A 19,883-nucleotide genomic window follows, 5' to 3' on the forward strand; every position below is an offset into this window, starting at 1 on the left:
CTCTCTCCCCCCTGAGCCTCTTTCGGAAAACGACCGCTTCGAGTCGGTCGGAAGGTGACCGCTCAAGTGACCGGTCCAATATGAAATGACCGGTCCCAACGAGGGGCCGGAATCCGAGGTAGACTAGCCTTCTCCCTTCTCCGTTTCTGAGCGCGGAAGAGTCGCGCAAACCTCCCGTCACGTGCCCGCATCAGCGCCTAGATTCGGGAAGGCGCTCGGACACTTCCGAAAACCGCAAGCATGCTCTCCCTCTCGCTGCAGTCCACCTCCTTCCACGGCGTCGCGTCGGCGCGCGCCCGGCCCACCTCCCCCGCCCGCGCGCCGCCCCGCCGACGCCGCCCGCCCTCTCGTCCGCAGGTCCCGTCGCGCGTCCAGCCGACCATGCTCTTCGGCGCCAAGGCGTCGGCGCCCAAGAAGGCCCCGGCCTTCGCGTACGGCCTGCCCGGCAACTTCAACGCGCTCGGCGGCTCCGAGCTGAACTGGGACCCGGCCGGCTTCCTCGAGGGCAAGTCCGAGCTCGAGGTCAACCGCTACCGCGAGGCCGAGCTCACGCACGGCCGCGTCGGCATGCTCGCGTCGCTCGGCTTCCTCGTGCAGGAGAAGTTCCACCCGCTCTTCTCGGGCGACGGCGGCCCGGCTATCGACCAGATCCCCCAGCTGCCGGTCTGGCTCTGGGTGGTGATGGGCGGCGGCATCGCCGCCGCCGAGGCGGCGCGCATCAACATCGCCTTCCGTGAGCTCGACGGCGAGAAGCTCAAGGCGGAGACGGCGCTGCGGCCGGGCTACACCCCGGGCGACCTGGGCTTCGACCCGCTCGGCTTCTCCAAGGACCTGTCCGCCGACGAGTTCAAGCTCATGCAGGAGAAGGAGCTCGCCCACGCCCGCCTCGCCATGATCGCCGCCGCTGGCTTCCTCGCACAGGAGGCCGTCACCCACGCCACCTGGGGCACCGTCTACGGCCTGCCCGACTTCTAGATCCCCGCGTGATATCGTGTCCTCTCGTCCACCGACCCGCCAAACGCCGTGTGTCCCCCCCGCTGCCGCCGCCGCCGCCGCCGCCTCTCAGCCATCCGAGAGTTAGGTGCGGCTTGTGCTGGCGCGGGAGTGGGCGGGCGACCGGCGTGGGCGGCGTGTGTATGGCTCTGCAGTCTGTGCACCGCCGCTTTATTCACCTACATGCTCCTGCTGATTGATAAGATCAGATGAACGCACGCGCACCACTTTCTATCGCGCGACACCGCGAGCCGACACACCAGGCGCGCCAGGCCGCCACCGCCGACCCGGCTCTGCCTCTGGGCCGGCGCGGGGGGCCCAGAGGGTGTCCATGCCCGGGGGGGAGATGGGGTCCCATGGCCCGCCGCAGGCACCGATTTTTAGACTTTTTTTTTGGCGATTTTCTACTTGTTTTCATGGGAATTCGGCGTACTTGCGGCCATGCTATCACGCCTTGCGACAGCCTGTCGGCGCTGCTGACCGTGCCATGATGCACAATTGATCACCTGCATAGCTCGCGGCCTTAGTATCCAGCATTCAGTGACGACCTGATCCTACGGCCAGTAGGAAGGTGTCCTTCCATCGTGTGCACGCTTCTGACGCAATGCGCGTCACCTCGGATTGGCTGCTGGCACTCTCGAGGCTATGCCTACACAGCCTCGCGCGCATGGGCAGTCAAGAGGGACCACGCTCTTCTCAGGACAGCGCCGGTGCCTCTCTCTTGGACCGGCAAACTTGGTGGTATCGTGTCACCAATGTGGGACCAGTGCGGCATCGCCCATCGCGCCATCGACAGCTCTGAACTGCGCCTCACCACTGACCGGGAAGGCCGCCAAGTGGGTCAGCACCGTCGCACATTGTGGCAGCAGTCAGCAGCGCATGTCTGATAGCTAGAGCAGCAGCGTCAGGGTCGCAGGGCCGGATCGTGTCAAGCCTCTCGCCCGGCCGGCCGCGTGCAGACGTCGGCCTGTCTACTGTCTGGAGTGATCTGTCGGCGGTCAGTACGACCGATCAGGTCGGAGTTTTCTGATGGTTGGAGGGTCTATCTGTATGTACTCCTCGAGATCTCTCCAAATCTGCCCTCTGTTAGACCGGGTTAGATCGGGAAGCCGGTGCTAGTGGAGACTAGTGGAGCCGGCCCGGAGCCCCGTTTCCGCCGACTGCTGGTGCTTGCGCGGCGCACGGTGTGGGCCGGGGGCACCCGCGCCACCCCAGAGCGACCCGGCCGGACGGGGGACACACGCGCCCAGGACGCGCGCCGGGGAGAGCCGGGACGAGCCGAGCGCAGCATTCCCCCCCCCTGGCTCGAACGGACACTTTCCTCCCTGAACTCCAGCTCTGCGTTAGAGTAGTTCCGGGAGGTTTCGCATATGAAGTTACACCGTGAGGGGCCTCCGTGAAGGGCCCGTTTTGCCCCGGAACGGAGCTGGTACTCAAACGCGAGCCTCAATGCCCGTGCCCTTGGCATCCGGGATGATGGGGGAGGTCGGCGAGAACTGCATCGTGCGCCGCGCGGACGGAGCAGTGCTGCGCTACGGTTGCGAGGCGTACTACTACATCGCGTACGAGATGTTAGGCCGAGGCGCGCGCGCCCGCCCGAGCGCCGGCGCCTCCTCTGCCCCCGCCGGCAGTCCTCCACCCTGAGACCCCTGTGCTAGCGGTCCATCTCCGACGGCACGTGTGTGTTACCGCCCTCCACCCCCCGCCCCCTCGCTCCCTCGTCCCGCTCAGTCGGCAAGGCAGTGGGAGTGCTGCTGCGTACGTTCTACGAGGCGGGCGGATCTCACAATCAGCAGACCGCCGAGATCCTCTACGCCTACTCGCACGAGGACCTCCTGCCGTTCAAATCGGCGGCGGCGGTGCCGGTGCCGGTGGAGGCGGCAGGAGAGGCAGCTGCGTCGGCTGGCTTTGATGTAGGTGCGTGTGTCGAGGGCAAGTGGCGGGACAGGGCGAGCTGGTATATGGCAACTGTGACGGGGTGCAAGAGGCGCGGCGGCCAAGAGGTGTACGACCTCGAGTACGCTGACGGAGACAAGGAGTCGAACGTGCCCGCAAAGCGCATCCGGCCCGTCGTGGACATCGTCTCCATCGTGGGCGAGGAGGTCTGGGAGTACTTGCGCGTGAACCCGAACGCGCGCCTCCTCACCGACCACGCCTGCGCTGTCGACGCGGAGTCGGTCACCGACGCCGCCCGCGTGCTGCCCATCGCGGACCTGACAGCACCGAGTGAGCTCGGCAGCATAGTGATCCTGGGGACAATCACCTTCAAGTACACCGCGGGCACCAAAAAGGTGTGTGTTGCATCGCGCTGCTGCCAGCCGCCCCGCCCACCTGACTGATCGCTCCCCCGCGTACACAGAAGCCGCCCGAGCCGTCGGCGCCGGTGTCGTACACGCCCTTTCGGCAAGGCGAGCCGCTCTCCTCGCTGCTGCCGCCGTCCTTGTACGGCACGCCCTTCGCCGACTTCGTGACGAGCGATTCCGTGTATCCGCCGCCCTCGAGCGACGGCCGGCGATCAGTGATCCCTACCGTCGCTCTTACCGGCGGCCCCACCGTCAGTGGTGTCGTGGTAAACTTTGAGGCGAACGATGCGCTCGTCCGCATCCTCACCTTCACCGACAGCAACGGCGCTAAGCAGATCATGCGCGGCGTGAGCTTCAGCGGCGAGGTCATCCGCGGGTTCCTCGCGCTCGAGATCGGCGAGACGCTCATCGCTCGCGTCACCGACGACCGGAGCGCGGCGATGCTTGCGCTCCCGCTGGACAAGCGCCCGTACGGCCAGCGGCCTGGCTCGCTCGTGCACACCGACATCCCGGTCGAGTGCTCGTGCAACGCCGTGCTCTACGACGGTGTCTCGGTGGCGCCGCCGATGGCTCTCAACGTCTCGTGCGCGCAGGGCACCTACAGCGTGCGGACGCACGAGCTCTACCTGAGCGAGGGCATGCTCGTGGCGCCGCGGCAGCCCTCGGCACGCGAGTCGCGCGCGCTCGAGCGCTCGCTCTTGCTTCCCGCCCTCCGGCGCGAGCCCACCTGCCGGAAGTGCCACCAAGACCTGCTGGTGCGCCGCAGCCGCCGCCGCCGCCCCCCCACCCCCACACCATCACCCGCACCATCCCCCCCCCCCCCCCCCTTCACCACCCCATCCCTCACTCAGCATCATGTACCACCCCGCCCACAGGAGCAGTTCATCCACATGATCAGCAAGAGCACCGCCAAGCTCGACCCCTTTGTGTGGCACTTAGAGAACTTTCCGGTGACCCTCGCCATGGCTCTCCCCTTTTGGGACGTGATGCACCTTCGCTCTGGCAAGGGCAGCGACATGGCGGACACGTCGCGAGTCATCTTTCGCTACTACTTCCGCGACGACTTCGACTTTCAGCGCGTGGTCGGCTTCCTCGCTGTCCAGCTCTACGGCACGAGCAAGGTGGCTTACCGCTTCGCCAAGGTTTGCCCCACGCCCCTCTCGCCAGCGGACGCGCAGGCGCTGCGAGCGAGCGATGAGCTCGGTGTGGCAGGAGCCCGCGGCCACCCCTTCAATACTGCCCAGTTCATCGAGTTTGAGCCGGCGGTGCAGACTCTGACGCTGCGTGTCCCCGTCACCGTCTTCAACAACTCGACCCCTGTCGCTGGCGCCTCAGTCGAGGCGCCGCCCGACTTGGACCCCGCCGCCGGCGCGCGCAAGTATGTCCTCTCGCGAGGGTGGGTGCCGCTGGAGACCCAGCCGCCCTCGCCCGCAGAGCTGAGCGAATGGTCGACTGCAGTGCCAGAGAACCCGCTGTAGCGTCTTGCTTGTGTCTCTCTCTCTGTTTGACTGTGTGTCTCGCGAGACGCGACTCGCCGCATGCCCATGTCGCATGTCTCGTCTCACAGCTGTCGGCAAGCGTTAGTCCATGATACGTGTCGGGTTGGCGGCCAGCGCGTGCGCGTGTGGATTACAGCTGCATAGGAAAAATCACCAAAACTAAACACCCACCACACAAGGCACAACAGCTGCTGCTGTTTGGCGCTGTGCGGCGGCCGCACGGACGGCACGAGGCAACGTCGACGAGCGTGGCCTCGCGCCGTCCGTCCGGCGGTACATCGTCCGATTGTCCGATCGCCGCTCGTCCGGCCGTCTGCCGCCGCATTTGATCATAAGCGCCGCCTTTGCTCGGCGGCGCCGCCGGGCAGGTAGACTCCAAGGGGAGGGAGGAGCAAAGCCTCTGGAGATGTTGCCCAGTACACCTGCCCCCCCGCGCTGCCCCTTTGGGATCCCCGTGGTGTCGGTGACGCCCATGCCAATGCAGCTGGACGCAGCTTCGCCCGGGACCTGCGGCTACGGGCAGGACGTGGTGATGGCTATGCCTATCCCTGCGCATGCGCCTTTCGTGACGCCGGCGTGCCGTGCCAGCCCCGCGTCGTTCCGCCGCGGGCACGTGGCCCATCGAAGCGGGTGTTTGACCCCGAGGCGTCTGACGGAACGCCCAAGCAGGCCCGCGTTGAGGCAGAGCCGCGGCCACCGCAAGCGACGCCACCTGCCGCCGATCTGCCGCCAGCGCGCCCGCCACTCACGCCGGTGCAGCCGGAGGCGGCGCCGGCGCGGACGGCAGCCGCGTCGGGCTCGGACGGCGCACGGGGCGCGGGACCCTCTCCGGCGGCAGCTGGCGGCGCGCAAAGCCCAGCCGACTCGGCTCCCGCGGAGGAGAAGGAGAACGCGGCAGCGTCGCGGCAGCAGAAGGGCGGGGAGGGGGGTTCCCCGCGCAAGACCCCCTACCCCGCCGCCGCGTCGCGCGTGCTGCCTCGGTCGACTGAGACGTACCGCCTCAGCGGGGACTCCAAGTACCCGCTGGAGGTTGCTAAGCAGCCGGGGCTGCGCATCATGGACGAGACCATACACAAACCGGCTATTGAGCAGCCACTCCTCGCGCATCACCGCGCACGAGATCATGCTGCAGATCGACCTCGGCATCGCCGACGGGAAGGTCATCTCCTACGCGCAGTACTGCCAGTACTGGACCCGCTGGATGGCTGTGCAGCGCGTCCTTCTGAAGGGACGCTGGTACAAGTACCGCATGGACCATGATGCCAACGCCCGCGCCGCGATGGTGAGCAAATTGGGGCGCCCGGTACTCGGACGACAGCATGGACTGTGAGTAGTAGAGTACGTTGCACCTACAGCTTGTACGTTCCCTCTGTGTATGTAGTAGAGTTCATGTCCATGTGCATGTATTTTTACGCAGCTGGGCGCGGCGCGGCGGGGGAGGCGCGGCCGTGAGGGTGGCGGGCTGTGGGCGGTGGAATTGACGGTGGGGGAGAGGCGGCGGGCGGGCGGGCGGGCGGGCTGCGAGCTTGGAGTGAGGGCGGCGGTGGCTGCGAAGGCGGCGGCTGGCTGGTTGGCGGCGGCATTGGCAGAGGAGGAGAGAGGCGGCGGCGGTTTGCCGCCGCCGCCTCTCCCGAAACTCGCGGCGGTGGAGGCGAGCGTGTTGACATTTGTCGCTGTTGCTCTCGGCCAACCTCGCGCGTCCCTCGAGTTCGGATTCACCATTGCCGATCCTCGCGACTGCCTCGAGGCGAGGGGAGCGCCTGCGGAGGCCACGCCGCGGAGCTTTAGGGGCGCGCGGGGTCGCGCAAATGAGAGCCGGCAGGATGGCAGGTCACCTGGGAACCGTTACGACGCCTTTTTCTCGCTAACAACTCAATCACGGCCGGCCGAGACGCGCCGAATGGCGCAAGAGGGCGTCAAGGCAGAAGGGCCCGTTCTTGTGGGTCTTTGGCTTCCAAAAAGGACTTTCGGTCAAAGGGGCTGGGAATGCTGCGAAGCCCGCCAGCGGAAGAGGGGCAGCCCGGGCCCGGAGGCCCCGGCGCGGTCCGCGGAGCGGACAAAACCGAAAACGAGTCTCGCTCTTCGCGCGATCAACACTCGACACAACATGCAAAGGTTCAAAAGGGAACGGCACACACACACACACACACACACACACACACACACACACACACACACACACACACACACACACACACACACACACACACACACACACACACACACACACACACACACACACACACACACACACACACACACACGTCACGCAGAGACCGGAGCGAGGAAAGGCAGACAGACACACCATGAGAAGACGGCCACGTGCACAACTGTCCCGGGATGAACCGGGAGTCACTGTCCCTTCTACGAATATGCGCCGTCACCTCTTGCTGTCGCTCGGCCAGAGGAGCTGCGAGCCGTCGAGGTGCAGCGCTGGCGGCACCCCTGCCCGCGCAGCCGCGGGCAGCTGCATGCGGAATGTGGCGCCCGGCTTCAGCACCGTGACGGGCTTGCCGGACGCGCCGAGCAGCCGGAACGTCCTGCTCGTCTCGCCGAGGACGTGGCCCTCGATCCCGACGTGGGATGGGCAGCGGCTGGCGACGACAGCCATGAAGGAGCCGTGTCGGTCCATCTCGGCGCACAAGGCCGCGAGCGCGCGCAGCTCCGTCGATGGCAGAGCAGCAACCGCGGCCGACGCATAGGCCTCCCACAGCCTGCGGCGGGGCAGACCCGTCAGGCGCTGCGGTGGTGGCTGGTGGCAGCGAGGGCTGGCGCACCGGTGCTGCTCCTGCATCTGTGCGGGGCTGGCGACCGGTTTGGCTCGTCGCGACGACCGTTTCGCCGCTCCGGGCGTGCGCACCGGTGCCGCCGGCGCGCTGTGCCGTGCGGGGCGGCCGCGTGCGCCCCGTCGGAGGAGGAGGCTGCGGCCGCGCAGCTTGCTCCGGATCTCTTGCATCGCGCGGTCGCGCTTGAGCCCTTTGAGCGCGCGCAGGAGGAAGCCCTCCATTGTTCGCGGACCCTGGAGCGCGGTGCCCGGAGCGGCTTCCCGGTTGAAAAACCAGAACCGTTTTGAGCAACCGGACACGCCGCCGGTGGCATCTCTTTCCACCCAAGAAGCCCGTTTGGAGGGATGGGCGGCAGTGTGCGGGCGGTGAAGTGCTAGTCCTCTCATCAATTTAGAACGAAACGCCCCTCCCTCCCTTCTTCCCTCTATCCCTTTTGCTCTCTAACCTAGACACAGACAGACTGTTCACCAACCAATCCTCTACCCCTCCCTCTCTCCCCATCCTAGACTCCCTCCACGCGTCCGATCTGGCCAGCCTGCGGCAAACATACTCGCGCGGGAGCATTTCACTCTAGCTGAGGAGCTCCATGCTGTGCAACACCTCCTCACTAATCGTCAGAGGCGCGGAGAGCGCAGTGCACTGCGGTGAGGCTGCGCAGCGGGGGCTCGCCCCCTGCACCGCGCTCAGCGGCGCAGGCGGGAGGGCGGTCGGTGGCGGCGGCGGCGAGGCGCGAGGCGGTGGCGGCGGTGGTGCGGGCGGCGGGATGACAGGGGAGGCGGCGGGATTGACAGGGGAGGCGGCGGCCACGAGCGGAGCGGCGCGAGAAGGGGGGGGGGCGGCGGCGAGGCGCCGGTGAGCGAGGCGCCCGCGCCATATCAGAGAGGGACGCGCCGCTGCGAGATGGAGGGCGGCGGTGACGGAGGCGAGGCGCGAGGCGGCGGCGGCGGCGGCGGCGGCGGCGGCGGCGGCGGCGGCGGCGGCGGCGAGAACGGCGGCACCGAGTCTCGGTGAGCGGCGGCGGGAGGAGGAGCAGCGGCGGCGCTCGCTCGCTGTTGGCGGGAGCGCTTTTGAGCCTGGGAGCCCATGCCACTGCGACCGGCGTGCCCGGGAACGGAGATCGCGCGCGCGCCGCCACTCACGACGCGCGCGCGATCTTCGCGGAGTCGGGTCCCCAGAGGGAAGCGGTCTTCTCGGCCGACGTCCAGCGGCGCGCAAGGAAGCAGGCGCAGCGGAGGCGGCCTAGCACCGGCTCGGCGCCGGGCGGTTGCGCTGCCCGCGAGCCGCGTCCTGAGCCTCGGCAGCGCGCTGCGCGGCGCGGCGCTCGCGCTGCTTCTGTGCCGAGAGCGGCATGATTCGCCAACTGAAGCTCGAGACTCCTCGGGTATCACGAGTTCTGGGGGTCACGATTTGCGCAGGTTGAGCGGAAATTGGCGTAAGCGTCTGAAAGCAGTCTTGGGTGGTAAGGCATAATCGAGGGCGAGGGTGACGAGGAGAACGACGGAGGCCCCGGCGCCGCAGACGGAAGACGCCGTCTCTACCCTTCTATCGGCAGCGGCGTTTGCGATGGCGAGACACCTACAGACACTCGGGGGGGGGGAGGGGGCGACCAGCCTCGAGATAGACTGCCCGAGAGCGCCGACCGTCTGCCCGTGCGTCAACGGTGGCCAGTGTACGCTCGGAAGGGCCGGCACCGTCCTCGGGGATCACTATACGGACGCATTGGCGGGGTTGGAAGGCCCCGCAGCCGACGGGTGGGTGGGCGTTAGGAGGACCCCTGGTGAGTTCGACTACGCCTGCATATGCGGAGCGGCCTTCCCCACCCGCCTCCGGCGCGACATCCACGTCCGGGCGGCGAAGGTGGGAGAGGCGCATGACATCCCGCCGGAGGCGAGACCGCGCCTGGCGGCGGCATACATCCTGGTTGATGCGGACGCCCTCTCGCCGTACGAGGCGGGAGTGGCGGCGGGTGCGAGCCGGATGGTGACACGCAGCGACCAGCTAGAGCACAGCGTCTGGCCGAAGGCTCATCCAGCCATATCTCGTGGTGTGTGCACTGCGCAGTGTGGTTTCTTTATCTACATCGATGTAGGTCACGAGGCCCCGCCGTGCAGGGCGCTACGGGCTCCGGCCGGACGTGGTAGTCGGCCGGGCCGTCGACGCCCTCGAAAGCGGTGGAGCCGGGAGAAGCTGGCGGAGATGAAGGGCGGCAGCGGAGGAAGCGACACCAACAACGAGGGAAACGGCCACACCGGCCGTCGCATGACGCTCGTGAGACGAGCAAGAGAACGAATCAAGGGGGGTCGGAACCCTGGGAGGACGGGGGGTGAGCCCTCATGCGGGGGGTCCACTCAAGTGCCTGCGGTGTGGGGCGTGCAGTGTGGTGTTCATTAGCTCCGAGTAGAGGGGGCGTCCTGCAGTTAAGGGGAAACCCGGTACGCGGGGCCAACCCTCGGAGACCCGTGGTTACTTTAAGGCCCTTGCCCTGCGAACGCGCACCCCCGGGGCTAGGGCTCTCTAGCCCGTAACCCGATGCCAATCATCCGGCCCGCTGGGTGCGCTTCTGAGCTCCCCGGCCCTGGATGTGCGGTTAATGACTGCACTCCAAGTGCTCCAAGTGCGGCGGCGCAAGCTGGGAATAGGACCGCCGCAAGCGGGGTGGCGTGGAGCGGTTGAGCGTCCCTCCGGGGGCCCCTCTGCGCCGGGGAGGCGTTGTTGGAGGCTAGGACGCAAGCGTCCGTCGCCTTTTTCAAACTCGGGGCCCACTCACTCCGCTACGGGCTACGCTCCGAAATTTGGAGGGCCATGAAATTTAAATGTTGCTGCGCAAAAGGGGAAGACGCTCCACGCACAAAGTACATGTATCAGTTCTTACGAACGTACTTCCTCTTAGGCGGACCCTCCCGATGCCAGGACGCATCTAGTGCCAGTGTAGTTTTTCTCTCTCTCCAGTGTACGCTTTGGTAGGAGAGCTTGGTTAGCTTGTTCGTTTAGCCGCCCACATGCTACGTGATGCCGCATGGTTCGGCCTGCTTGGCCTTTAGTGGGAGTTGACCACTGGTCGCCTGCAACATGTTCGCCGGTTGAAGGAAAGACATAGGCACGCTGCGACGCTTCCCACACCGGGATCTCTTGCCCGTAAGTTGTGACAGCCCGTTGTGGATCGCGCACGCGCGCCGCAGCTCGCCGCACTTGACCGAAGGTGAGACCCGGCAGCTGAGGCAGCAACGCCTCGTGAATTTTCTTGTTGCTGAGGTACATGGATCCCCTTTGCTGCATCAGCTCCTTCACGGCAGCGAGTGCCTCTTTCGAGGACGGCATGGCGTCAGGATGTTGTTCACGCCAGCGCTCACGAGCGATAGTCAATGCAGACCGGACTGCAGATTGATGCGACTCCCCTAGCGCTGCTGCAACGGTGGTGTGATCTACAGGCTTGCTGTGCTGCTCGAACACCTCGTACACGCGATCGACTAGCCTCAGCTATAGCCTATAGCGTATACTATAGGGTATAGGCGGGCGCGCATTGAGGCCTTGCCGCCATCGCGTTGCCGCGAAGGAAAAGAATTGTCAGGCGCCGTTTCTTCTTTATTATTTAGAAAGGTGGCGTGAAAAGTTAGCAAGCACCCAGCTGCAAGCAGCAGCCTCCGGGCCGCGACCTGTGAAGGCGATTCTCCCCTGAGATGCGACTGTCCTCAGGCTCAGCTCCCGCCAAGGCTTCCGTCAAACGAGGTGAAGCCGGCCAGGGTGAAGACGATGTAGAAGGGCTTCTCCGGCAGCTGCGAGCACCAGTTCCACGCCGACGTGAGTCGGCCGTCGATGCAGGACCCGGCGTCGAAAAAGTTGTCGCCGCCCGAGCCGTCAAAGGCGAAGCGGAAGAAGTCGCGCAGGATGGCGCGCGTGAGCGCGCGCACGCCGCCAAAGGTCGCGTCGATCCAGGCGCCGATCTTTTGGTCGTCGGCGTGCAGCTTCGGGAGCGCGTCGAGGGTGGCGAGGAGCGGGTTGAGGATGTGCTCCACCTGCGAGTACTTGTCGATGAAGAGCAGCGCGTTTGGGACGTTCGAGTCGCCCAGGTGCACCAGCGACGAGCCCACCCACCCTCCGCTCGCCTTGAGCTGCGTCGCGCGCAGCAGCTCGAGCAGCGCGGCGCGAGTGCGCGGCGCCTCCTGCACGCGCTGCAGCCCCTGCCCCGTGTCGCGCTGCTCGTACGGGTTGCTCGGGTCGAGCAGGTCCTGCTCGGCGAGGTGCCACAGCCGGAACATGTCGTTCGCAATCTCGCGCCACAGCGTGAGCGTCTGCAGCACAAAAGCGTGCTGCCGCGCGTGCGAGTGCGTGAGCCGAGCCCCCTCCCGCCCGAGCTCGATCGCGAGAGAGCCGCCGCCCGCGCCGCCCTCGCCCGCGCCGCCCTCGCCCGCGCCGCCCTCGCCGCCGAAGTGGGAGAGGAGCAGCGAGATGACGCGGTCGACTGGGTCGCGGGCCTGGTAGAGGTAGGCGTGGTTGTCTCCGATCGAGTAGATGCAGCGCCGCAGCTCGTCCGGCTCGCAGGCGGCGCCGCGGTATCGCGCGGCGAGCGTCTCGATGGCGCGCTCCTTCGCCTTGATCTCGCGCTCGATCGTGTAGCGCGCCTTGCCCGGCTCCGGCGCGATGGTCTGCGTCGCGGTCGCGATGAGCGGGTCGGAGAGCATGTCGGCGGCGCCGAGCTCCTCGAGCCTCGCGTGCACGGTCCGGATGGGCGCCACGGGCGAGAACTCGAGGTGCTCCTCTGCCCACGGCGCGGCTGCGTCCTGGAGAAGGTAGACGAGCTTCGCGTACGTGTCGCCCATCTTCTCGGGGTTGATGATCTTGTAGCGGCGCGCCGTCTCGAAGATGGTCTGGAGGAGCACCCCGTAGTCGCGGCTCGAGGTCTGTCGCGCCGCCAGCTCCTGCCCCTTGACGTAGTCGCAGCAGAGGACGATCGCGGTGAAGACGGAGTCGAACTCGCGCATCTGCAGCTGCCTCCGCTTGGCGGAGCCCGCGAGCCGCGGCGCGTCCACCGCGTCTGTGTAGCGCGAGATGGAGAGAACCGACTCGACCAGCCGGAGCATCCGCCTGCGGGACGCGCCATCGACGCGTCAAGGACGTGGCGCTGGTCCTCCCCCCACTCTGCCGCCGGAGGAGGCGCCGCTCGTTGCGGGCGAGCCGGAGCGGGATGTGCCTCGCCTACTCAAAGAGGACTCGAGATTGCCCGAGCTGGGTTAGTCCGCCGGAGCGGGGTGTGGCTCGCCCGCTCGACAAAGTAGCCCGCGAGCGCCTACGGACAGGTCCGAGACACGTCCACGACGTCCCCACCACACGCCCCTCTTCCACGACGCCCCCGACAGCGCCTGCTTGGAGAGCGCGTGCTCCTCCTCCGGCTCCTCCTCGCGCCACCAGAGCGAGGACGCGGCGCGCAGCATCCGCCCGGCGAGCGCTCGCGCGGAGGAGAGAGTGCTCTCCTCCTCCTCCTCCTCCTCCTCCTCCTCCTCCTCCTCCTCAGGAGCCTCCCCTTCCGCAGCCGCCGCCTCGGCCCCGAGCAGCTCCTCTCGCTCCCTCTCGCGCAACGCCGCCTCCGCCGAGTCCGCCTCTCGTGCGCCAGGCAGCGAGAGGATGAGCTCCTCGATCTCGACGTGGCCGCCCTCCCTCGCCTCCACGAGCGGCGTGCGCCCGTGCGAGTCCTTCTTGAAGGCGCCCTCTGGATAGACCGCCAGCAGCGCCCGACACACGCCAAGCTGTCCACCCATGGCAGCTAGGTGGAGCGGCTCGTAGCCGCCACGCGAGGCCACCTTGGCCGCCTCGGGGCACGCCGCGACGGCAGCCTCCACCACCGCCACCGCCGCGCCCCAGCGGGCAGCGTGGTGCAGAGGCAGCCAGCGCTCCCACGAGTCGTCCGCCTGGATCAGAAGCTCAGGCTGCGACTCGATCAGCGCAAGCACTGTTGCGTCCGCAGCGCCGTCTTTGAAGGCGGCGTGCAGCGCGTTCGAGGAGCAGGATGCGCGGTCCATTGGCACATGCAGCTAGTCGGGCCAAAGGATTTGGATTCCGCACTGTGTGGCACGCAGAACTGCTCCGAGAAGTTCTATTCGGAGCAGCTGGTCGATCACATGAACGCCTCCTCTGCCCACTACACACAGGTCCGCGCCTGGACCTGTGGCATCGGCACGCCCGCACGCAGATTGGCGACTCACTGCCGCCTCGCCCACGTAGCGCTACTATGTCTGCGCCGGACTCTACAAACCAGGAGGGCCGGTTTACTTTTACGCGGGCAACGAGGCTGCCGTGGATAAATACGTCAATGCGACGGGACTGATGTGGGAGACCGCGGCCGAGGTGGGTGGCGCATTGCTGGTGTTTGCCGAGCACCGCTACTGGGGTAAGTCGCAGCCGCTCAGCGACGGCCAACCGCCGGGGCGCTTGCGGTTTCTTTCCGCGGAGCAAGCGCTCGCCGACTACGCGAGGCTCCTGACGCTGCACATCAAGACGCGAGCGAGCGGCCTCGCAGACGCCAAGGTGGTCGTCTTCGGCGGGTCGTACGGCGGTATGCTGGCCTGCTGGATGCGGCAGCTCTACCCGGACGTGGTCGTCGGCGCCATCGCCGCGTCGGCACCAATCGCAGCTTTCGTGCGGGACGTCCCTGCCCAACACGGCGTCCCTCTCGGCGTCCCTCTCGGCGTCCCTCTCGGCGTCCCTCTCGGCGTCCATTCCTGTTCCCGACGCTCAAGCATCCTGCCGATGCACGCTGCAGGCTGGCTTTGACGGCGACGAGCCCCTCGACGGTGGCGGCTTTTGGCGCGTGGTCACACGCGATGCCTCGCCGGACGCAGGGGCGGCACCCGCGTGCCGAGAAAACATCCGCCGCGGCTTCGACGAGCTCATACGCGTGGGAAAGACGGCTGCGGGGCGGCAGAGTCTGGCGCGCCTCCTCTCGCTTTGCTCGACCAGCTTTGACATCAACGACTTGTACATCTTTCTGCTCTTTGCATTCGACAACATGGCAATGGGCAACTTCCCCTACCCCTCCAACTACCTCACGCCAAAGCCGGATATACTCATGCCGACGTTTCCTTGGCGCGTGGCGTGCGGCGGCGCCCTCGCCACGCCCAGCCTCAGCGGCGAAGCGCTGCTCACGGCGCTGGGGCAGGGGGCGTCCGTGTACACAAACGCATCCAAGCAAGAGTCATGCTACAGCCTGCAGGCTGTCCACGACGACCCGGAGCAGGACGGGCTGTGGGACTACCTCTTTTGCACCGAGATGATGCCACAAGAAACCTACTTTTCGCGCGACGGCGTGAACGATATGTTCCTGCCTTTCCACCCCGACGAAGCGTACAACATGTCCTACATCCACAAGAGGTGTCGCGAGAAGTGGGGCGTGGAGCCGAATCCCACCCGGGTCGCCGACTGGCTTGGCGGCATGGAGGCGCTGAAGCAGGCCTCCAACATTGTCTTGTCCAACGGGCTGTACGACCCCTGGTCCGCAATCGGCGTCCTCTCGAGCGTGTCGGAGACGGTGGTGGCGGTCATCATTCCCGAGGGCGCACACCACCTTGACCTGATGTTTGCGCACCCGGATGATCCGTTGAGTGTGCGGGAGGCGCGCCATGTGGAGCTTCAGCACATTAAGCGTTGGCTCGGCCTCAGCGGCGCCTTGCCGACGCCGATGCTGGCGCAGGGGCTGGAGCGCGGCACGTCCATCGCGAGCGCATCAGCGGCAGTCCCACTCATCACGGCTCAAGCTGACTCGGCGCGCATGCATCTCAGCGCACCACGGTTGTCCACTAGGCCGGGTCCCTCGTCGTCATCCTCGTCGTGGCGTCCGCCTCGCTGGCCATCGCCTTTTTGTTCCGCGCCGGCCGAGGACACAAATGGAAGGCGAAGGTCGTCGTTGATGGGCAGGGCGAGGCAGCGGATGCGTACAAGGCCATGGAAGGTTAAACGGCCAAGACACTCTTCTCTGACTCTTCTCACAGGGGAGATACAGTAGCGTCGGATACGCTTGTGTAATGCGAGCGAAGACATGCTGCGAGATGACGATTTTACGTGCGTCGTGCGTGGCTGTGGATCCATCTTCAACTTCATAGTCCGTGTGTCTGTGTGGCTCTGTGCCGCCCCCTTTTCCTCTGAGCTCACACAGCACTGTGTTGCACTATGCAGTGTGCGTGTGGGGAGTGGGGTGTGTGTGGCATACACATACATCCCAATGTGCAAAATGAATGCCAATCCAGGATCCATCTCTCTCCACACACGCCCATTAGCATTACACACACACGGCTTTACGTAGCACCGTTACGCTTTACACATATGTGTATACGGCTCTGACGGACTCGCGCAGAGGGTCTCGGGGCTCTCTCGCGCCGCGGGCGCACGTTGTGCATGTGTTGTGTACATGTAACCTTCTCTCTCCTCCAGTCCGCCCGACGTCGCGTCGGACTGCGCGGGCCGCACAGCGAGACCAGAGTCGCAGTCGGGACACCCACGGGGCGCAGCACGCACGCACTCGCAGAGAGAGGGGGGGGCGGGGGTGACTGCACACTAATGACGAAAAGTCACCCGGCCGCTCCGGGCTCCCAGTCGCGCTCCGCCCTGCCTGTTGCCTCTTTACGCGTCAGGCGGATGCTGTCGTTCGCATACTTGAGGCCGACGGCAAGAGCCAGCGGCTCCTCCTCCCCTTCCACTGGCTCTGTGTTCAGCGGCAGCAGCCGGGCCGTTCCCACCGCGGCGCCGTGCCGCGTCATCTGCAGCCCGAGGGCGCGCCGCGTCGCGTCGATGGTCACGACGAGCACGTCGCCAGAGCGAACCTCTAGGTCCGGCTCCTCCCACACACCCCACTCTCCCCCACTCGTCCTGCCGCCACGCGAGGCACGTTGCGACTGGCTGAGGGCGCGAATCTCGTGAAAGGTGGAGGCGCCCGTGCCCTCGACGCAGAAGCCCCACGCGCCTTCCCAGCAGCGGGAGCCGGGCGCCCACGCGGTGTCGGAGTTTACGTTGCACGTCGGCGTGACACACCCGACTGCAACTGCGGGCGGCGCGGAGAGAGAGCACAGCCGCGCCAGCTCCACCTCGTAGCTGACTCGGCCGCGCAAGACCCACTCAGATGCCACGACGGTGCGGAAGGAGTGCAGCCCCGAGTACCGATGGCGAACGGCGCAGGACGGGTCCGGTGTTGACCGCTCGCCAACGTTGCCAGCCTGCTCAAGCATAAAGTGACGGCACTGCTTGAAGGACGCCTCGCCAGCGGTGACGGTGACTTTCCGCAGCGCATACCAGCCACCGCCCGTCTCTGGCAGGACGCGCGGAATGTAGCTCGCCGTCACGACTCTGGCGCAGCGAGCGCAAGTGACGAGCGCGGTGCTGCCTCCTCCCGCACCCCACTGTATGGCGTGGTGATGCCGTCGCAGCCCGTGACACGGAGGATCACCGCCGCCGCCGCCGCCACACAGCGTCAAGTCGGCGGATTCCACTGACGCCGCACGCTCGACAATGGCGGTGACGAGCTCGGGAGGCAGAGCCACCTCAAGCTGGCGGAGCAGCGCCGCAAGCCTCGCGCAGTGCACCGCTAGGATTTCGCGAAACCTCGCGCCATTGATGCTTGCCGCACTCTCGCTTTGGAGGAGAGTGGAGAGGGACGCGCGCTCGTCCTCGGTGGCGGGCCCTTCCAGCGACCCGCCTCCGAGCATGCTGATGATTGCATGCATCATCCCGTCGCCAAGCATCTCACAGACGATGGATGAGAGCGCCAACTTGTGGAAGGCCGCGAGAAATCTGCTGTGAACTTGTTGTGTTGAAATTTTGTCGCCGCCTCTGACCTCGCTCCGCTCTCTACAAGCGCTGGTAGATAGAGCGGGAGAAGGTCGAGCTCGAGAAGGCCCTCGCCATCGCCACGGGCGACATTAAGTACGTGCGTGCGTCGCAGCGCAAGGGATATCAGTCGCGCGACAAGGAGCGGGAGCTGGTCAACAAGGAGGTGCGCTGGCTCATGTCTATCGCGAAGGACATGACCGACGAGGCCAAGTCGCGGCCGGTGCTCGCCAACTCGCTCTGGGCGGTCGTGGCCCGCTTTCAGTCGCTGCAGACTCGCGCCAAGGCCGAGCTCCTCGCGGCGGAGGCGCGCGGTGCGACCTCGGCCGTTGATCTTCGCTGAGCTCCGTGCTACGAGCGAGCACGGTAGCGAGAGGTGGGTGGGGCGGGATAGGACGAGCCGGTGTGACCGAACTGCCGGTAAGAACACCAAGCGAAGCGGGTGCAGTGTAGAGGTGAGTATGAGGAGTGTAATACAGTGCACTCTACACAATGCTCAATTAGTGGAATGGTACTAAATGTGATGCGGCGCCCGCTGTCCCATGTCCGCGCCACCGCTCGAGAGAGATGTCGAGCGCGTCCGCCCGCAGCACCGCCCACCGGCTGTCCCAGTATTAGTGCTTAAAACGAGCTTTAGTTCTACTCAAAAAACGCGTCACACCTCCCGACGATGTGATGATGTCGCGCAACATCTCACCCACAAATTCCGCCTCGTCGCCATCTGGGTACCACTTCTCGGGCGGGGTATTTGATGTAATGATAACACGCTGCCGAGCACGCCGCGAGCTTACGCCACGCCGTGTACTTTCAACGCTCGGTCGTACACCGTTGGCCGCCTGACTAGCAGGGTCATGAGATCATGGAGAGGCACTTTTCCGTCGAAGCTATCGAGGACGATGTCCGCCTGGCCGCGGTATTCGCGCCATTGGGTATCGACGCTGCTTGGTATCGACGCTGCTTGGTATCGACGCTGCTTTCCTTGCGACGTAGACTTTTGTAACGTTTTTTCCAGTGTATGTAGCTCTTACGAACACACCCGAGGGAGAGAGAGAGAGAGAGAGAGAGTCTCTCTCCCCCCGAGGGACGAGGGTGAACTGCTGACAAGGGTTTGCGATGAGGAGCGATCCGAACGTGGTATTCGGGTGATCAGATCACTACCGCCTTTTTTGATCGGAAGGTGACCGCTTCGCCACCGTGGGCGTCGGGAAATGACCGGTTGGGGGGATTAAGGCTGCTCCCCCCTGAGCCTCTTTCGGAAAACGACCGCTTCGAGTCGGTCGGAAGGTGACCGCTCAAGTGACCGGTCCAATATGAAATGACCGGTCCCAACGAGGGGCCGGAATCCGAGGTAGACTAGCCTTCTCCCTTCTCCGTTTCTGAGCACGGAAGAGTCGCGCAAACCTCCCGTCACGTGCCCCGCATCAGCGCCTAGATTCGGGAAGGCGCTCGGACACTTCCGAAAACCGCAAGCATGCTCTCCCTCTCGCTGCAGTCCACCTCCTTCCACGGCGTCGCGTCGGCGCGCGCCCGGCCCACCTCCCCCGCCCGCGCGCCGCCCCGCCGACGCCGCCCGCCCTCTCGTCCGCAGGTCCCGTCGCGCGTCCAGCCGACCATGCTCTTCGGCGCCAAGGCGTCGGCGCCCAAGAAGGCCCCGGCCTTCGCGTACGGCCTGCCCGGCAACTTCAACGCGCTCGGCGGCTCCGAGCTGAACTGGGACCCGGCCGGCTTCCTCGAGGGCAAGTCCGAGCTCGAGGTCAACCGCTACCGCGAGGCCGAGCTCACGCACGGCCGCGTCGGCATGCTCGCGTCGCTCGGCTTCCTCGTGCAGGAGAAGTTCCACCCGCTCTTCTCGGGCGACGGCGGCCCGGCTATCGACCAGATCCCCCAGCTGCCGGTCTGGCTCTGGGTGGTGATGGGCGGCGGCATCGCCGCCGCCGAGGCGGCGCGCATCAACATCGCCTTCCGTGAGCTCGACGGCGAGAAGCTCAAGGCGGAGACGGCGCTGCGGCCGGGCTACACCCCGGGCGACCTGGGCTTCGACCCGCTCGGCTTCTCCAAGGACCTGTCCGCCGACGAGTTCAAGCTCATGCAGGAGAAGGAGCTCGCCCACGCCCGCCTCGCCATGATCGCCGCCGCTGGCTTCCTCGCACAGGAGGCCGTCACCCACGCCACCTGGGGCACCGTCTACGGCCTGCCCGACTTCTAGACCGCCAGCCCACCCCGTGTTGCAACGCTGAGATCTCGTGCTGAGGCTCTTATTTTGGTGATGAGGACTATGTGAATAGGGTTACGTGATCTTGGCGAGACCTCTCATCCTCAAAATACAAAAACACGATATGATACACTTCGGAGCAAAATACTTGATACGGAGTTCTTAAGATATGAGATAGATATTGCGTGCCGTAGCCTAACGATAGCGGTACCGTACCGCGTGCTCACGAACAGACACGACATCACATATCATCACAAAACGACGCCCCGGCGCCGGTGGCGCC

At 66.0% G+C, this 19,883-nt stretch overlaps 1 protein-coding gene across 1 annotated transcript; it reads left to right on the plus strand.

The window, feature by feature from the left end:
- Positions 1 to 233: 233 nt before the first annotated feature.
- Lhcf41 (light harvesting protein) lies at positions 234 to 19,683 on the plus strand. Its single transcript, XM_005769111.1, has 3 exons — positions 234 to 288; positions 358 to 975; positions 18,977 to 19,683. The coding sequence occupies exons 1-2, from the start codon at positions 241 to 243 to the stop codon at positions 973 to 975; spliced, it is 666 nt and encodes a 221-aa protein (XP_005769168.1). The 5' UTR covers positions 234 to 240; the 3' UTR covers positions 18,977 to 19,683.
- Positions 19,684 to 19,883: the final 200 nt, after the last annotated feature.

This window comes from Emiliania huxleyi (assembly GCF_000372725.1).
Source record: "Emiliania huxleyi CCMP1516 unplaced genomic scaffold EMIHUscaffold_43, whole genome shotgun sequence".
In the NCBI taxonomy this organism is placed as follows: domain Eukaryota; phylum Haptophyta; order Isochrysidales; family Noelaerhabdaceae; genus Emiliania; species Emiliania huxleyi.